The sequence below is a fragment of the Pelodiscus sinensis genome, chromosome 1 (assembly GCF_052426305.1).
Source record: "Pelodiscus sinensis isolate ZL-2025 chromosome 1, ASM5242630v1, whole genome shotgun sequence".
NCBI lineage: Eukaryota > Metazoa > Chordata > Testudines > Trionychidae > Pelodiscus > Pelodiscus sinensis.
In genome coordinates, this window is record NC_143052.1 from 189,063,654 (window position 1) to 189,079,342 (window position 15,689).

A 15,689-nucleotide genomic window follows, 5' to 3' on the forward strand; every position below is an offset into this window, starting at 1 on the left:
GCAGGGCGACTGGCTGGGAGACACTTAGGTAAGCCCCTCCCAGCCAAAGCCTGCCTCTGGCATCCTAGCCCCTCCCGCACCCCAACTCCCTCTCCCGGATCATCCTCTCCAGCCTCTGCCCCAGGTCATAACTTCCTCCCAGACTCTATACCCCCCTTCTACATCCCTCCCACAGGCCAGAATCCTCTCCTGCTCCCATACTCCCTCCCAGACCCTGCACTCTATTCCTCTGACCCAGGTCACAGCCCCCTCCTTCATCCAAACTCCCTCTCAGACGCCACACCCCAGTCTCTTACCCCGTGTGCCCTTCTGCACCCAACCTCCAGCCTAGACCCTGAACACCTGCTACAGAAAAATGCGGGCCTTGACTGCTTTACAAAATCTTGGCGTCTCCCCCCCCACCCCCTCCAAAAAAAAATTATTGCCCACCCCTGCTCTCGCATGCTCACTGGGGAAGGAATCAGAGATTTTAGCTTTTGAAATTTAAGAGGTCTTTATAGCCAGTGCAAACTACAATTTTTTCAGACTTAACAATTTGGCCACATTTATGTGGCTTTTCATGGCCAGAGGCACATCCCTGCCAAATTCAGTTCCCTGCTCCAATGCATGGGAGGCTAGCACTGTTCAGAGAAAGGTTTCAAGAATTTTTTAAAATGGACAAAACAACACGTTTTTTCTTGGCCTTGTTAGAAATCTCTAAATTCTTTTAGCTAAAATAAATAAATAAAAATGCTACCAACACACACAGCAACCCTCAATTTGAGGCAGACCCCCAGTGTATCAGCCCAAACAATTTAAGTTTGGCAAGGTTAGGAGCCACTGAAAACAGGGTCTTCACAGGGAGTAGTACTGGGCAACCTCAATAACTGACAGTGCTCTTCAAGCTGTGCATATAGTAAGGGGGGGTGTTTCCCTGGAGGTCCCCTATGCTGTGTTTGCTCTCATGTATCAGACAGCACTGTGGATTTGCCATCTGATATTTTCTGTGTGCAAGACCATAGGGAACTGAGGTAATTAAGCACATTCTAGCAGTAGGAAATAAAAGTCCAGTTCAAAATCCACCTTATAAAGTCACTTTCTACCCTCCCTACAACACTTCTAAGGATAGTTAATTGTTTTGTCTAAAATGTAACAGTGTGAAAAGAAGAGTAGTTTATCAAAATATTACAGTGAACTACATCCACACCCAGCAACCTACCTTTTATTAAAAATACCTTAATCTTCTCTTTAAAGTGCAATTTTTTAATGCTGTTTAATACCTCTTTCTCATTAACTCAGCTGTAAGTGTCACAGCACCACTGTCTCTCATGATACTTGTGAAGGAACCTAAAGGGCTACTATGAGTGGTGTAGACAGCATTAAACTAATAAGAGACAGGATACAATTCCAAATCTTTCAGAGAGCCTTGCGTGCCAGTTTCGCTGTATGAGTCAATGGAGCTAACTGTTCAATTGATTGCTTCCTTTTATTTTCAGATGCTTGTGGGCAGGGCTCAATAATAATTTTTTCGGGCCCAGTAACACAGGCCCCTTCCTACACACATATCATGCATACAATTTCATGAGCCATGAAAAAAGTTTGTTTTAATTCTGAAATTAGTTACATATTCTACATGTCTGAAAAATGCCCCTTTTGTTGTTTTTGTTTAACATAGCACTCACCCTGACAGTCCTAGAAGTTTTCTGACTAGTTTATAACTTTTTGGTTAATATAAAGTTATTCTATCCTATCAATGTCTGGATTTTTTTCATTCTGATGTACCAACACGACTGCAAACATTTTATAATTAGGCCAATTAACTTTATTTTTTGGGGGTTTATTTCATTGCAAAATCATGAATTGGTCCCCCAAATCAATTTCTCTTGCAAGTTCACACTCAGTAGACAAGATAGCTAGGTAGCTTCAGCATTCTTTCCCCATAATAGAACACTTGCAGTTTTTGATGAGTGTCAGCATGCTGAAGCTTCTTTTGGCTTAGGCCGCTGTCCCTGGTAATGTGCAAAAAGCTCTTAGGGCTATGTGCACTTCACTGAAAACTAGTTGCAGTATGTTTTTGTAAATCTCATTTAATAAGTATGGGTAATTCATATTCTTTTCCAAAAATAGACTAGAAGATTTTTTTTCAGGTGCAATATATCACACAGAAAATTCTCAGAAAGATCTGTAGGATACTTGTGAAGTGGACCTTGGAAAAACTTCTTCCAGTTCCCTTGTCTCTAGTGTCACATTTTAGGACCATCTCAAAAAAGATATACTGGTATTAGAAAAGGTTCAGAGAAGGGCAACTAAAATGATTAGGGGTTTGGAACAGGTCCCATATGAGGAGAGATTAAAGAGACTGGGACTTTTCAGCTTAGAAAAGAGGAGACTGAGGGGGGGGATATGATAGAGGTCTATAAAAGCATGAGTGGTGTGGAGAAAGTGAATAAGGACACTTGTTCCCATAATATAAGAACTAGGGGCCACCAAATGAAATTAATGGGCAGGAGGTTTAAAACAAATAAAAGGAAGTTCTTCACACAGCACATTGTCAATCTGTGGAACTCCTTGCCTGAGGAGGTTGTGAGGACTAGGACTATAACAGGGTTTAAAAGAGAACTAGATAAATTCATGGAGGTTAAATCCATAAATGGCTATTAGCCAGTATGGGTAAGGAATGGTGTCCCTAGCCTCTGTTTGTCAGAGGGTGGAGATGGATGGCAGGAAGAGAGATGGCTTGATCATTACGTGTTCGATTCACTTCCTCTGGGACACCTGGCATTGGCCACTGTCAGCAGACAGGGTACTGGGCTGGATGGACCTTTGGTCTGACCCAGTATGGCCATGCTTATGACCAAATGGACTATTTGCTTATGTTTGACTTTAATCAAATGGTCATGAGTGATGCTGTCATAATGAGCAATAATTTCAAGAGTTCCAAGAAAGTTACCATTGTGTGGATCACCTAGCTCCTGGGAATACTAACCCTTCTGAAGCAAGAAACAAGGTAACACCCAACATCTGCATCTCCACAGCAGGTAGTTATTTTGAAATAGTGACAAAATACTGTCAAGCTGGAGGACTTTTTACTCCAACTCCTTTAACCATCATTGTTCAAGGAGTAAGGGAAGTTGGAGGAAAAGTACTCTATTTCGAAATAAGTGCTGTGCAGATGCTCCCAATTTCGAAATAAGCTATGCAATTGACTTACCTCAATTTGTGTAGCTTATTTCGAAATAAGTGCTGTGCAGATGCTCCCAATTTCGAAATAAGCTATGCAATTGACATACCTCAATTTGTGTAGCTTATTTTGAGTTAAGCCCTGCTGTGTAGATGCACCCTTATAAGTGAATTACACCTTTACTTGCATATATTTTTGGGCATGCACTGATTCCCACAGTCTTACGGTGCTTTGCTTTGTCCCTCCATCCTGCCTATGCATAAGGAGTCAGTAGTTCTTGATCTTGAAATGATAGACCATGTCACACAGAGGATCACAAAGCTCTCTTTCCGTCTCAAACCTGCATACGCGCACACACCCCAGTCTAGAGAAGGGCCTGGGCTGGACCAGGAGGCTCAGCAACTTACTGCTCAGAATGTTGTGTTGAGAATTCTGATTGACTCCAACAAGTCTCTCAGATCAGGACAGTAGCATTGTAGATATAGGGAAATAAGTTCCTATAAATATTCTCAGGCATGATCTACAATTTAGCCTTAATTTTGGACTCATTTTAATGGGTGTTGCAGCCATAACTGGGCCCCTCCCAGAGCTTCCAAGCCCAATAAAGTGTACCCTGCCCCCATGTGGAGAGCTTGCTTGTAGGCTTGGACTGTGTGCTGAATCCACTGCTAACCTCTGGCTTCCTGGTTAGTACACAGTGTGAGAACTCTTTCAATAAAACATGTACCCTCATTTTAAGAGATTGACCAGGGAAGACAATCTCTTCCCAGTGACCATCACATGAACCACCTGCCTTCCACTTACAGAGGTATATCACATCCCTGTGCCAGCTATGAGGTTTGTTTACATGAAAAAGTAACACTAGGAAATTATATAATGGGGTTTGATTGTCTTTACTATGATTACTTTTTTCGGGACGGATAAAACAGTAATTAAACTGTCAGCTTTTTCTTTGTTTCAGCTGCTCCTCCTACCCATTTTGTTTTTCTCCTTTGGAAATAAGGTGGAGAGCCAGCACAGGGTGACCCTGCCAGTTCTTAACAATCCCCACAAAAAGTGCTTCATGGTTCTCACACCATAATGGGAGCCGCCTCTGTTGAACTGAATATTCCTTGGCATTTTAAAACAAGGGATGTTGTTAAACTGTTTATTAAGGTGTTTATTAAGGTAAACATGAAATTTTCAGCGGTGACATGTTTACGCGGGGGAAAGGCTGTTCCCGGGGAGCAGCCTGTCCCTCCCCCCACTGTACTGCTGTCTCTGATACAGAGGCAGCAGTCTGGGGGGGAGGGGAGGCAGGTGGGAGCTGGTACTCATGGGGAGCTGGCTTTTAAGATGGCTCCCTGCAAGCTCCAGCTCCTGTGGAGCTGCCTGCCCCTACCCACACTGCTGCCTCTGTATCAGATAGGGAGGCAGCAGCACCACGGGGAGGTGGGGGCTTGTGTGTAACTGTGAAGGTTAATGGTTAACTGATGAGCCCAGGAGGGCTCTTGTACATTTCAAAAGCAGGGAACACAGGGCCAGCGGGGGATTGTTTGAGTCCCCAGCACGTCCTCAGGCTCCTGGCAGCGCTTCTGGTTTTGAAATGTACCTTTCAAAGGCAGAAGTGCCACCAGTTTCCTGCTGCACCCTGCCCCTTCCCCCATGGAGACAGTGCTGGGGGGAACCAGCTTTTAAGCCAGCTCCCCCAGCACTGGATCCTGCTTCTCCTCCCCCACCCCCCACCGCTTGCTGCCTCTCTCTGATAGGTGTAGGGGGGAAACTGACTAGTCAAGTTACTAGTCAACTGTCCAATAAGCATTTGCTTATCGGATAGTCGACTAGTCGCTTACATCCCTAATTTTAATGTTTTGATTTTTTTCAAAGCCTGTAAGGGATTTAGACACACAGCTACCATTGACATTAATGGAAGTTGGATGAGTAAATCCCATAGTCAGCTTTGAAGATCTCAGCTGGCCTATACAATTACTTTGATCTTAATCAGCAAGCTGTATTGACTGTGAAGGGAGAATGTGTGCGTTGACAGGAAGGGCAGCACCTTAAAGGTACAAATTTACCTTCTAGTTATCTATAGTGTCCTTGAAAACCATGTCTTGTGCAAACACTGTAGCCATAATTAGTTTTCTCAGGAACTCGGTGGGGGTGGGTATATACCCTGAAACAAGAAAGGTATAACTAATCCTTTAAATTTAAGTAAGGGTGAGAAGATGGGAAGCAGTTAATATTAGTGTATATTTTGAAAGCTAGGTATAAAAAAAAAAGTGTCCTGAACAGAAAAACTGCTCTTTTATAGCTAACTAGAAGACTTACCCGGCATTGCTTGGAAGGGTGGGGATGTTCAGGAGTCAGGGCTGGGGACTAGGAAGTCTTGGAGGACTCACTGGGGCTACTCACGGCATTGTGGGTAATGCTGCTCCAGTGACGGTGGTTCCTTCAGGTGCCCAGGGCCATGCTGGCCAGCCAGTGGCTCCTCCCAGGGGTCTAGGACTGCTGCCTGGCCCTAGCTGACTGCTCCTGTTTCCTGACACAGCAAATTCAGATCTTACTTTTCTTCATGTGGTATTGGATTTTTGGAGCTTCTCTTACTGTGTGGGTTAGGATTCTTTTCCTTCTTGAGTTGATCAGATACCATGGTCATAGAGAGGGCATAAGAAATGGCATAGATGATTAGCTAGAACCCAGGACTAGAAATCTGGAAACTTAGGTTGTGTTTCTCTGTGAGAGACTGGGAATATCATATGGGATTTCAGTTTGAGTAACTCAATTGAGTTTTGGGGAGCTCCGTATAGTGGATCTACTCTATAGTTGTTATTCTAGACTCCTGGAGTAGTTTGACTAGCTGCTCTACCCCTAAAGTCCCCTCTTTCTGAGGAGATAGGTCTACAGGACACGCACACAGCAATGGATGGTGGCTCTGTCCTCTCCATAGGGGGACAGGATTGTCTCCTTTTAAGTCTCTGTACCTGAGTTTCCTAATGCATGTAAATTGAGGGAAATTGCTCAGAAAAGTGTTAACAATTTTGATGTTCTTAAAGTGGTTTGGTTATTAGAAGCACTATTGTGCAAGTGCCAAGTAGTAGGCTTTCCTGCTTCTGGGTGCTATGTATTTTGAGGGTGGTTGCTGTCCTTGTACAAATTATTTTTAAACATGCAGCAGGTTAGAGAACAGCATTTCCATCTGAGAGAGAGGATTTGAATCCTTATTCACTAACCCCTACCACCTTGATTAGAGATGTTAAACTGTGGTTATCTGGCTAATCGATAGGACTGCTCTGCAGAGCTGTAGTGGGGCTAGAGGAGCCGGCTTGAGCCGAGACTGAGCAGTCCTGGCTTGTACTGGCTCCTGGAGCCACCCACGCTGCAGCTCTGTATTTTAAATGTAGTAAGAGCCGCCATTTGTTTTTGGAAGCTATATGTATATTACAAACAAAACCAGTACAGGATCTCTGTGTAATTGCTGCCTGTTCATACAATGTTGCAAGTTTCTCACACCTTACTTCCTTTTATCCAGTGAGAAATTAGAAGAAACAAATGTCTTTTTGTATTTTCCCATACAATTACAAGAGGGGTCATTGCTATTCATATTGGTGTCTCTTCTTCTGGAGTCTAGATAAGTTTGGCAGAATTTGATTTTTATGGGTTATAATTTTGATAAGATCGATGTTCATTTTCAAGCATTTCTTTAGAGTTTTATCTATTTAAATTTTCATAGTTACAGGAAGTCATAATGAGGTCAAACTATAGGGGGTGTCGGAGAATTATTTAATAGCAGCAGGTGTTGAAATTCAAAAAACTAAATCTTTATAACCATTAAGACACAAATTGTGAACATCACACATGTCAAAATATACACATTAAAATCCTTAAATTAAACTCTAATAAAGTTTTCAGACAGCATATTTCTCTATTTGACTATCTGTACATTTCCAGTATTATTAATGGAAATATTTTTTGTTGGTTTGTGTGTATATGATTGAATTGATGTTTACTGACATTCATTGTTCCCTATAAGCTATATGCGTGTGTGGCTGCTCGTGAGAAATTTAAATGCCACCTGGCTGATTAGCAAAGTGTCCACAGCTAGGTTTTGTGTTTCTATTGGTGGGGCACGTTCACATGTGCCTCGGTACACATAGAAATTATTCCTCACACGATGGAAAAAAAATCCACACATGGATGGAAAAGAACATTGCCAACTTGTACTGATAAAAATCTAATCCTGCCAAGTATAGAAGTCATTTTTATTCAACACCGCAGTGTCTTTCAGTTAAGTAATCCAGAGTTTGATTTCTAGTCTATGGTAATTGTCTAATTCTCTGAATCATATATAACCTTTGGCTGGTGAATGGAGCTTTCCTCTGGTATCAGCTCAGTTAAATATCCAGCTGTATAGACCTCAGAGTAACTGTGTTAATGATATTTTCAGCCTTCTCCAAGTAGACTCACATCACTGGATGCCAGGGGTTGGATTGAGCTGGTTCTTGACAATAACTGTACTGGCCTCTTTTCTTGCAGAATTTAAAACATCTTTTAAAAATAAAACATTAATATTAGTCCTTCCTGTCATGAACAAAATTCAGAAATCCTTGTGGATGTGGAAGTATACAGCAGTCTTTTTGAGTCTGCAGATAGATTTAACACACAAGCTAGGAGAAGAAGAAGAATTTCCATTCAGCTCAGTGGGGTGTTAACACTAATGTCTAACAATGGTGCTTCAAATATCAAAATTACATTACCAGTAACTATTTTACACTTAGATTAGTTTTGGCAGAAACATCTAGTAACTCATTATAATGTCACCCCTCTTGTCCTGCAGGCTGAGCCCTGGTGGATGCTTCCATCCTATCTGTAGTTTAGAGCCTGCACTCTTGCTGACTTTCTCAACCTCTCCATACTTCCTGGATTTTGCTGAACTACCCTGATTTTAAATACTCTGTCCCAATGTCCCCATCAAGTAGTCACCGGAAGCATGTGGAAAAGTTTGAGTAGCTAATCAGATTGAGGGCCACTTACCCTCAGACGACATGTGCTGAGAGAAAGGGAGAACTGAAAGAGGTTATGTCTACATGGCAAAGTTATTTCAAAATAACAGTCGTTATTTCGAAATAACTTTCCTAGCATCTACACAGCCAATTTCGAATTGCTTATTTCGAATTTGGTAAACCTCATTCCACAAGGAATAACACCAAATTCGAAATAGCTATTTCGAAATAAGTGCTGTGCAGACACTTACATCAAAATAGGGGACCTCCAGCCTTCCCAGGGTGCCCTGGTGGCCACTCCAGCCTCAACCAAGAACACTCCTCTCCCTCTCCCCTCCCAGAAGCTCTTAAAGGGGTTGACTCTGGCCACAGTGCCTGTGCCAGCTCCAAACCTGACAGCCCAGAGCCAGCAGTCACTGCCCCTGACCCACTGGCCCCAAAACATGAGCCAGCAAGCCACTGACAGCCAGCCGTCCATCACTCCCCAGGAGCAGTCTGCCAGCTCCCAGGAGCCTGCCAGGGCCAGGAGAAGGCGGGCGCCTTCCTGGTCCAGGGTAGAGATCATGGACTTTATTCAGGTTTGGGGGGGATGCCCCCAACGTCCGTGATCTCCGCACTAGTTGGAGGAACGTGGCTGTCTGGTGGCCAGGCTGGCAGCTATCCTGTCATAAAGGCCCCATGCGAACCCAGGAGCAAGTCTGCATGAAAATCAAGTTGGTCCGGCAAGACCCCCAGCCCTGAGCTTTCCCTCCCCCTTCTTCCTCTTGCTTTCCCCTTCTAGCTTCCTCCTCTCGGGTTTCCCCCTCCCATCTTCCGCTTCCTTTCCCCAGTCTCACCAGAGTTTCATTCCTCCCTCTCCCCCCAGTTTTGTTCAATAAAGAGAGTTTGTGTTCATAAAAATGCGTGTTTTGTATTTGATATCAGGAAGGGGGGTTAAGGAGGGGGGTAAGTGGAAGGACATGAGGGAGGAATGAAGCACAAGCCCTGAGTGGGGCAGACCAAGGAGGCTCTTAGTGCTCCTCAAGGTGGAAGCTCTCCCGCAGGGCCTCCTGGATACTGACAGCCCCCCAATGGACCTCCCGGATGGCAGCCTGCAGAAAATGCAGCCGGGCTCACAGAAACGTGTCCAAGAGAAGCACCAGAGTGCCCAGGGGCAGCTCTGGCTCCATGTTGCGGAGTGCTGTGGTGTCCCGAGTGAGGGCAAGCAGAGCACGCAGAGACAAAATGCTTTGCTGTCCCTCATCGAGGTAGACTAGCAAGCAGGGAAACCTGAGAACTGGCTGTCGGGGGGGGGGGGGGTGTCCCTTTAATCACAGACCTCAGATAGCCTCAGGCAGCAGCCCCACACAGTAAGTCCTGACCTAATGCCCTGCCGGAACTGGTTCTGGCCAACCTTAAATGCTATTCAGTGTCCACTCAGTGTGGATGCGCTATTTCGAAATAGCAAAATGCTATTTCGAAATGCATTTTGTGTGTAGACGTGTTATTTCAAAATATTTTATTTTGAAATAACTATTTCAAAATAAGATATTTCGAAATGACACTGTAGTGTAGATATACCCTGAGAGCTATGTCCCTGGAGGATTTACAAGCAAGCTTTGACCTAGGTGTTTCCCATATACCTTCTAAGAATCTAAGTCGAAGTACCCATTTGAAAACGGAGATGTGGGTAATGTTGGGGCTAAAGGTTGAAATAAATCTTAGCCTAGATATATAAAAATTAAATGCCACTTTCCTTTGATAACACTGACATTTCAGCAGATAAATATTCTGCTGTCCTGTATTTAAATTATCCTTCTGTTTACAGTAAAACAGGGTTACAAAAATAACTGTGGTCTCACAACGTATCAGTGGAATTTTCCTGCATTTCTCCTATGATGACTTTGCTAACTCCTAGAGAGCTGCAATTCAATTTTACAGCTGTGCTTGCAAAAGAGCCTGTCTCTTTCCTATATTCTCTTTTTTCCTTCCTCTCAACCTTGTTGGTGTTTTATTTTGGTCACCTGACAAATAGTAGCTGCAAATATTTGCATGTTTGTTCACAGCTTACTGTTTTAAACTAAGAAAAATGGTTGGCTGCTGTGTGCACTATTATTTAAATACTTAAATCTATCTCTAAATATATTTCATTGACTAGATACTGTCTTTTTGGGCAGGATTCCAGATCATCTCATGAATCACAGCAGGATTTTTGTTTTGTTTTTGTGTTTAAGCACAATTACATTAATGGAAACAAAAGACAAAAAGACTTATTGTTTTCCCCTTCCTATTTATAGATTAGAGCAATTAGTGCTTTATTACACTGAAAGCAGGGTGATTGGTATTGTTTATAAATTACATTCTGCCAGCTGCAGCATTTTTTTGTATCTTTAGATAAAGTATTTCTTCCGTGAAAAAGACGGAGATGTGCTGGAGCAGCTCATCCTTCCCATCCCCCTGCTTCTCCTTCATTTATCTACAGTGCGTCAGTGGAAATTTCCACTGTCTGCTTATGTGTGAGAGACCACAAAGATGTAAACCTTCCTTGGGGAGAAAAGCTAGTGCAGTTTTAGGAGCACAGTAAAAAGCAGCACACAACTTGCATTTAGAAATGGAATGAAATTCTGTAAAGGCCAACTGAAAATAGCATGGAAGAGGGGGGTGGGTGGTTCATGAATGAATGGTGTTGCTAATTTCCAAAGAACATGCAAACCTTGATGTAGTACGATATATTAGAACTTGCTTGCCTTTCCTTTTTTGGTTGTAACTATGAAAGGATTTTAGGGTCCAACATCATTGCTTTGGTAGTCAATATTTTAACTGAAAATAGGATTTTCCTTCCTTATATATATATATATATATATATATATATATATATATATATATATATATATATATATATATAGGGCTTGCCAAGCTGCGGTGAGCCCTGCTCGCCAGCTGCACAGTTCAGCACGCTGCGCATGTGCAGACTGCGCTGTGCATGCGCCGATTGTGCTGAGGTGCCATGCCGGGCTATAATCTACTCTCCCATGGCGAGTAGATTACCTAAATTGTTGCGCCCTGTGTGTGTGTGTCTTAAGTATGTGACTTACTGGAGATAAGAAAGTACGAAGGTATTTCAGGCTTTCCAAATTTATTGGGCCCAATCCTGCTTCCCGTTGAAGTCCCCTGAGACTTTGCAATTACTTCTCATTATAGCATTCATGAGCCAAGTTTCTTCATATAACAATTCCTGTTGAAGTCATGGGGTATAAACTGTTAATGTTCTAGCTGACTTCAGTGAAACAATGACAGTTTACATCCACTGAAGATCTGCCCCAAGGGAACTAGTTACTCCAGTATAGAATACAGGATTGGGTCCCTTAATTAACTTCATGGGAGATTTTGCCTTCCAAGCCTAATACAGAGAAATCAGTACTTTAATACAGTTTTCCAAACTGCCATACTTCTGCTACAAAAGATCATTAGTATCCATTGTGACACATTCACTGGGTTGGGAATACTTGGTTAAAGAAATCCTTATTTATTGTTTTCTCCTTGTGTGTAGCATTCACCACTGTACAGCAACCCTGCACAAGACCTGTGCACCACTTATGCTCCACTTCTGCCTGTAAATGGCATGTAGAGTATGTCTACACTGCAGTGGGGAGCAAACTTCCCAGCCTAGGTAGACAGACTTGTGTTAGCTTTGCTCGAGCCAGCAGGCTAGCCAAGGCTGCTGACCACGGTGGACAAGGACAGCTGCCTTGGGGTCCAGCAATTTAAAAGGGCCTGGGTAGGGATGTTAAATATAGTTTAATCAACAATTTGATGGATTTTCCATCGACGAGTCGATTAGTCAGTGAGCAGGGGAGCCGCAGCGGGGTTAGCTCCCGGTCCTGGCAGCTACCCCCACTGCGACTCTGTCTCTTAAATGAATGAAGATCTGCCCCAACGGGACTAGTTACTCCAGTATAGAATACAGGATTGGATCCTGGCTGATGCCCAGTCCCTGCTGCTCCCCTGTCACCTGCGGAGATGGTGCTGGGGGGAACCGGCTTTTAAGCTGGCTCCCCCCAGCACTGGCTCCTGCTCCCCCTGCTTGCTACCTCTGCTTGAGGCAGCAAGGGTGGGGGGAAAGCGACTAGTCGCTTACAATCCTGGGCCCGAGGCTCCTGGCCACTTCCTCTGCAGCCCCAGATGGCACAGTGTGCACAGTATGGGCATCGCAGAAGAGCTGCCTGCCTCTTCCAGGAGGGCTGGGAGCTGGCCCTTCACCTTGCCCAGGGACCAAGCATTACCGTCCTCAACCCTGATGCAAGACACAGTCATTCAAGTCTAAGGCTGCCCAACCTCCAGGGTCCAAGTTCGCATGGCTACCCCAAGCCACTTGCCTGCGCTGCAACCTCCAAACCTCTGTTTTTAGTGTACTAGCTGATGCAGAGCTAACTTTCCTCTGTTTACCTGGGCTGCAGGCTTGCTCCAAGTGGCAGTGTACCCACGTCTATAGCTTTTGTACTGTCCCTTCGTAGTGGGGGGAATTATGTTCTCTCAGTGAATGCCTGTTGATCCTAATGAACTTCATATTACAGGTATAATCGATTAGAAGAGTCTGTTTTCCTTGTATGTCATTATATTAACTTTTTGTTTTTGACGCATTCTCTGTACTCCGTAATCTGACATATATTTAGGTCCAGTTTCTAGTCTGGGTGCCTGTCGCTTGTTGCATATCTTGGCACTTTTGTATTGCCCTGTATGCATCCAAAATTAGATTGCATTAGAATCTGGCCTGTACTGTAGGGACAAAATACTACATATCAGCTATAATTTCCAGGTAAAACTAACTGGTACTCTGCTTATTCTGAGTATGGATTGTTCTGGATTATATGTGAAGAAAATATAGTTTCCTTTTGTGTTTGACTCAGTTTTGCATTCTGCTGAAGTATAATTGGGGGCAGAGAAAGCAGTTATCTTCATTCCCATAGCTTCAATAAATGCTTCCGTACAGGAGTTTAAAAACAAAAAAGCAAAATGGGAATTCTTTACTGTCTACTGAATGTTGCAGTTGGAAACTACAGTGAGCAGCCAATCTTTTAATCTTTAATAGGACTTCAGAGAGATAGCTAAGTCTTCTTTTGTATTGCACTATATGTAGTTAAAGCCTTACCAAAAACAAGCTGAGGGATTAAATGTCCCCATAACTACAGCCTTATTTACAGTGCCAAATTGTTATATATTTGTTAACTTTCCACCTGCGCGTGATCATTGTCGTAAGATCACTCAAAATATACCAGAGCCATGGGGATTGCTGTCTGAACACATTTGGGGCATTGAAGGATATAGGAATTGCACAAGGATTTAATTTTCAAACACCCAAATACAACATCCAGTTATTTTCTCTCCTCCAAAATGGGACGAGCATATGTTTGTGAAGCCACTTGCTCTATCACACAGGAGTTCTAAAAGATTTCTTGAAAATTAAAAATGAACAAATGGAATAAGTTCCAACACATGATTTACTTGGTTTAATGAGTGGTTGCAGAAGTGACATAGGGAGGCTGAAATATAAATGGAGAGTGGGATTGTCCTTGCAATAGGCAAGCTCCTGTACGTCTGTCACAGATAAATAGAAGGCTGACAAGCAATGCTTGCCTGATGCTAAAAATATCAGACATTTTGTATGTGTGTGAAATAAGACCTCATGGCAAGCAGCAAGACCTACATTACAGTATGCTGAGCTGCTGAATGAATGTCAGAAGTGCACAGTTTCAACATACATCCTCAGCTTTCGTACGTTAAGACATGTCACTAATGAATACGTGCTCATTTGGGCTAGCTCCAGCTCTTCTCTCCCCCCCCCCCCCTTACTTCTTGTTATTTTAAACTTCCGCATAGTTATTAAGTGATGTTGGGATGAAAGAAATATTACCCATACAATGAACCAACGTCAGTGTCAAACATCTAAAGTTTATACATTACTCCATTCTCCACATGGTAAGAATCCCTGAGGAGAATTGAATTCAAGGAGGGAAAGCATACATTTTGTTTAACTGGCATAAACAAAGGGGCACCTTAGTCTTGGGAGTCCCGTGGCACCTTAAAGACTAACAGATTTACTTGGACATAAACTTTGGTGGTCTGGAGCCCACTTCGTCACATGCACTGGCAAGAAATGATGCCCCGTGAAGAGGAAAGATGGTCATTTTTATCTTGTTTTCTAGTTGTGTACCTCTGGCTAAATTGACTTACCCATATTTTAAAATCCATAATGCTACTGAGCTTTGTTTTAAAAACAGTTTAGAAAAAACATAAGGTATTAATTTCAGAGAATTGGTAGTTCGATTTTGCAATTTCAACAGAATAATGCTATGAAATAAAAGCTTTTGCAGTTCACACATTTTGTTTAATGGTGTGTATGTTTTCCATTACAGGTATTTTTTGGTAGACTTTGATGGCCCACCTACAATCATTTCAACAATGATGGAATATTTAGGACGTGATGTTGATGTAATTAGACCTACTTTTTTAAAGCATCCCGTATCTAAAACAGAAGAGTGTAATGGAATAATCCCAATCAACTATGAAGACAAACTATATACCAAGAAAAAATGAGTATCCAAAAGATCATAGCTAAAACTTTTTATTTTAGCCCTGCTTTGGGATATAATTGTGGTAATCATTTTTGTCTATGTACATATAATCACGTGGCATCTGGAGTTAATGTAACCCTTAGCTTTCTTTTTTGTTGTAAATTAAATTTGTACGCTTATCTTAATAGTTGATGACCATTCTAGAAATTGATTTGCTTTCCATGTAAAGCATTACATCTGATGAAGTTGTCTACCCATCAGGAGTCTAAAAATAGCATTTTTTTTCAGTAAGACTACTACAGACTTTGTACTCATACACAGTGGATTAAAAAAACTGACAATGTATACTGTATAGTAATATGACTTTTAAAAAAAATCTGAATAAGTTAATAAAGGTGATTTGAAGTAAGCTGTATTGTTGAAGACTATAAAAGGTTACACATATATCCTTCCTTGAGGCATTCTAACTTACTATTTTGAATATGTCACCAAGGTTTGGTCTAGGCACAGATAAACACTCTCTATGGGAGAGGTTAGAGACTTCCAGATGGTACTTCTGAGAATGTCAGAGCTCGTGTGAGCAGAAAAATGCAAGCTACTGTCCTCTGTTCTGCTATAAACTGGAGCCACCTGATGCTTTTCAATGAGAGACATTTGAAACAAAATCGAATAATTTTTTGGCTTTCCCTTATTCCTGTAGCGATGAAGAAAACGGGGGGAGATGTGGTAGGTATTACTACTAAAGCAGAGGTTCTCAAGCTATAGATCAGGACCGTTTGAGAATCTCTGCTATTTTAAGGGGCTACCAAGGCTGGCATTAGATTTGCTGGGGCCCAGGGCTGAAGCTGAAGCCTGAACCCCAGAACCCGGGGATGAAGCCAAAGCCTGATGGCTTCAGTCCTGGGTCAAGGGGCTCAGGTTATAAATCCCCCACCTGTGACTCAAGCCTTTGGGCTTTGGCTCCCCTTCCTGTGGTGGTGGGACTTGGGCTTTGGC

General features: G+C 42.7%; 1 protein-coding gene across 1 annotated transcript in view; it reads left to right on the forward strand.

Moving 5' to 3' along the window:
* Nucleotides 1-15,102, forward strand: part of MRPS6 (mitochondrial ribosomal protein S6) — a 64,489-nt gene extending 49,387 nt beyond the window's left edge. Inside the window, exon 3 of the mRNA XM_075911333.2 lies at nucleotides 14,535-15,102. Coding sequence (XP_075767448.1) covers nucleotides 14,535-14,715 — 181 coding nt within the window. The 3' untranslated portion in view covers nucleotides 14,716-15,102. The remainder of the gene's footprint in view (nucleotides 1-14,534) is intronic.
* Nucleotides 15,103-15,689: the final 587 nt, after the last annotated feature.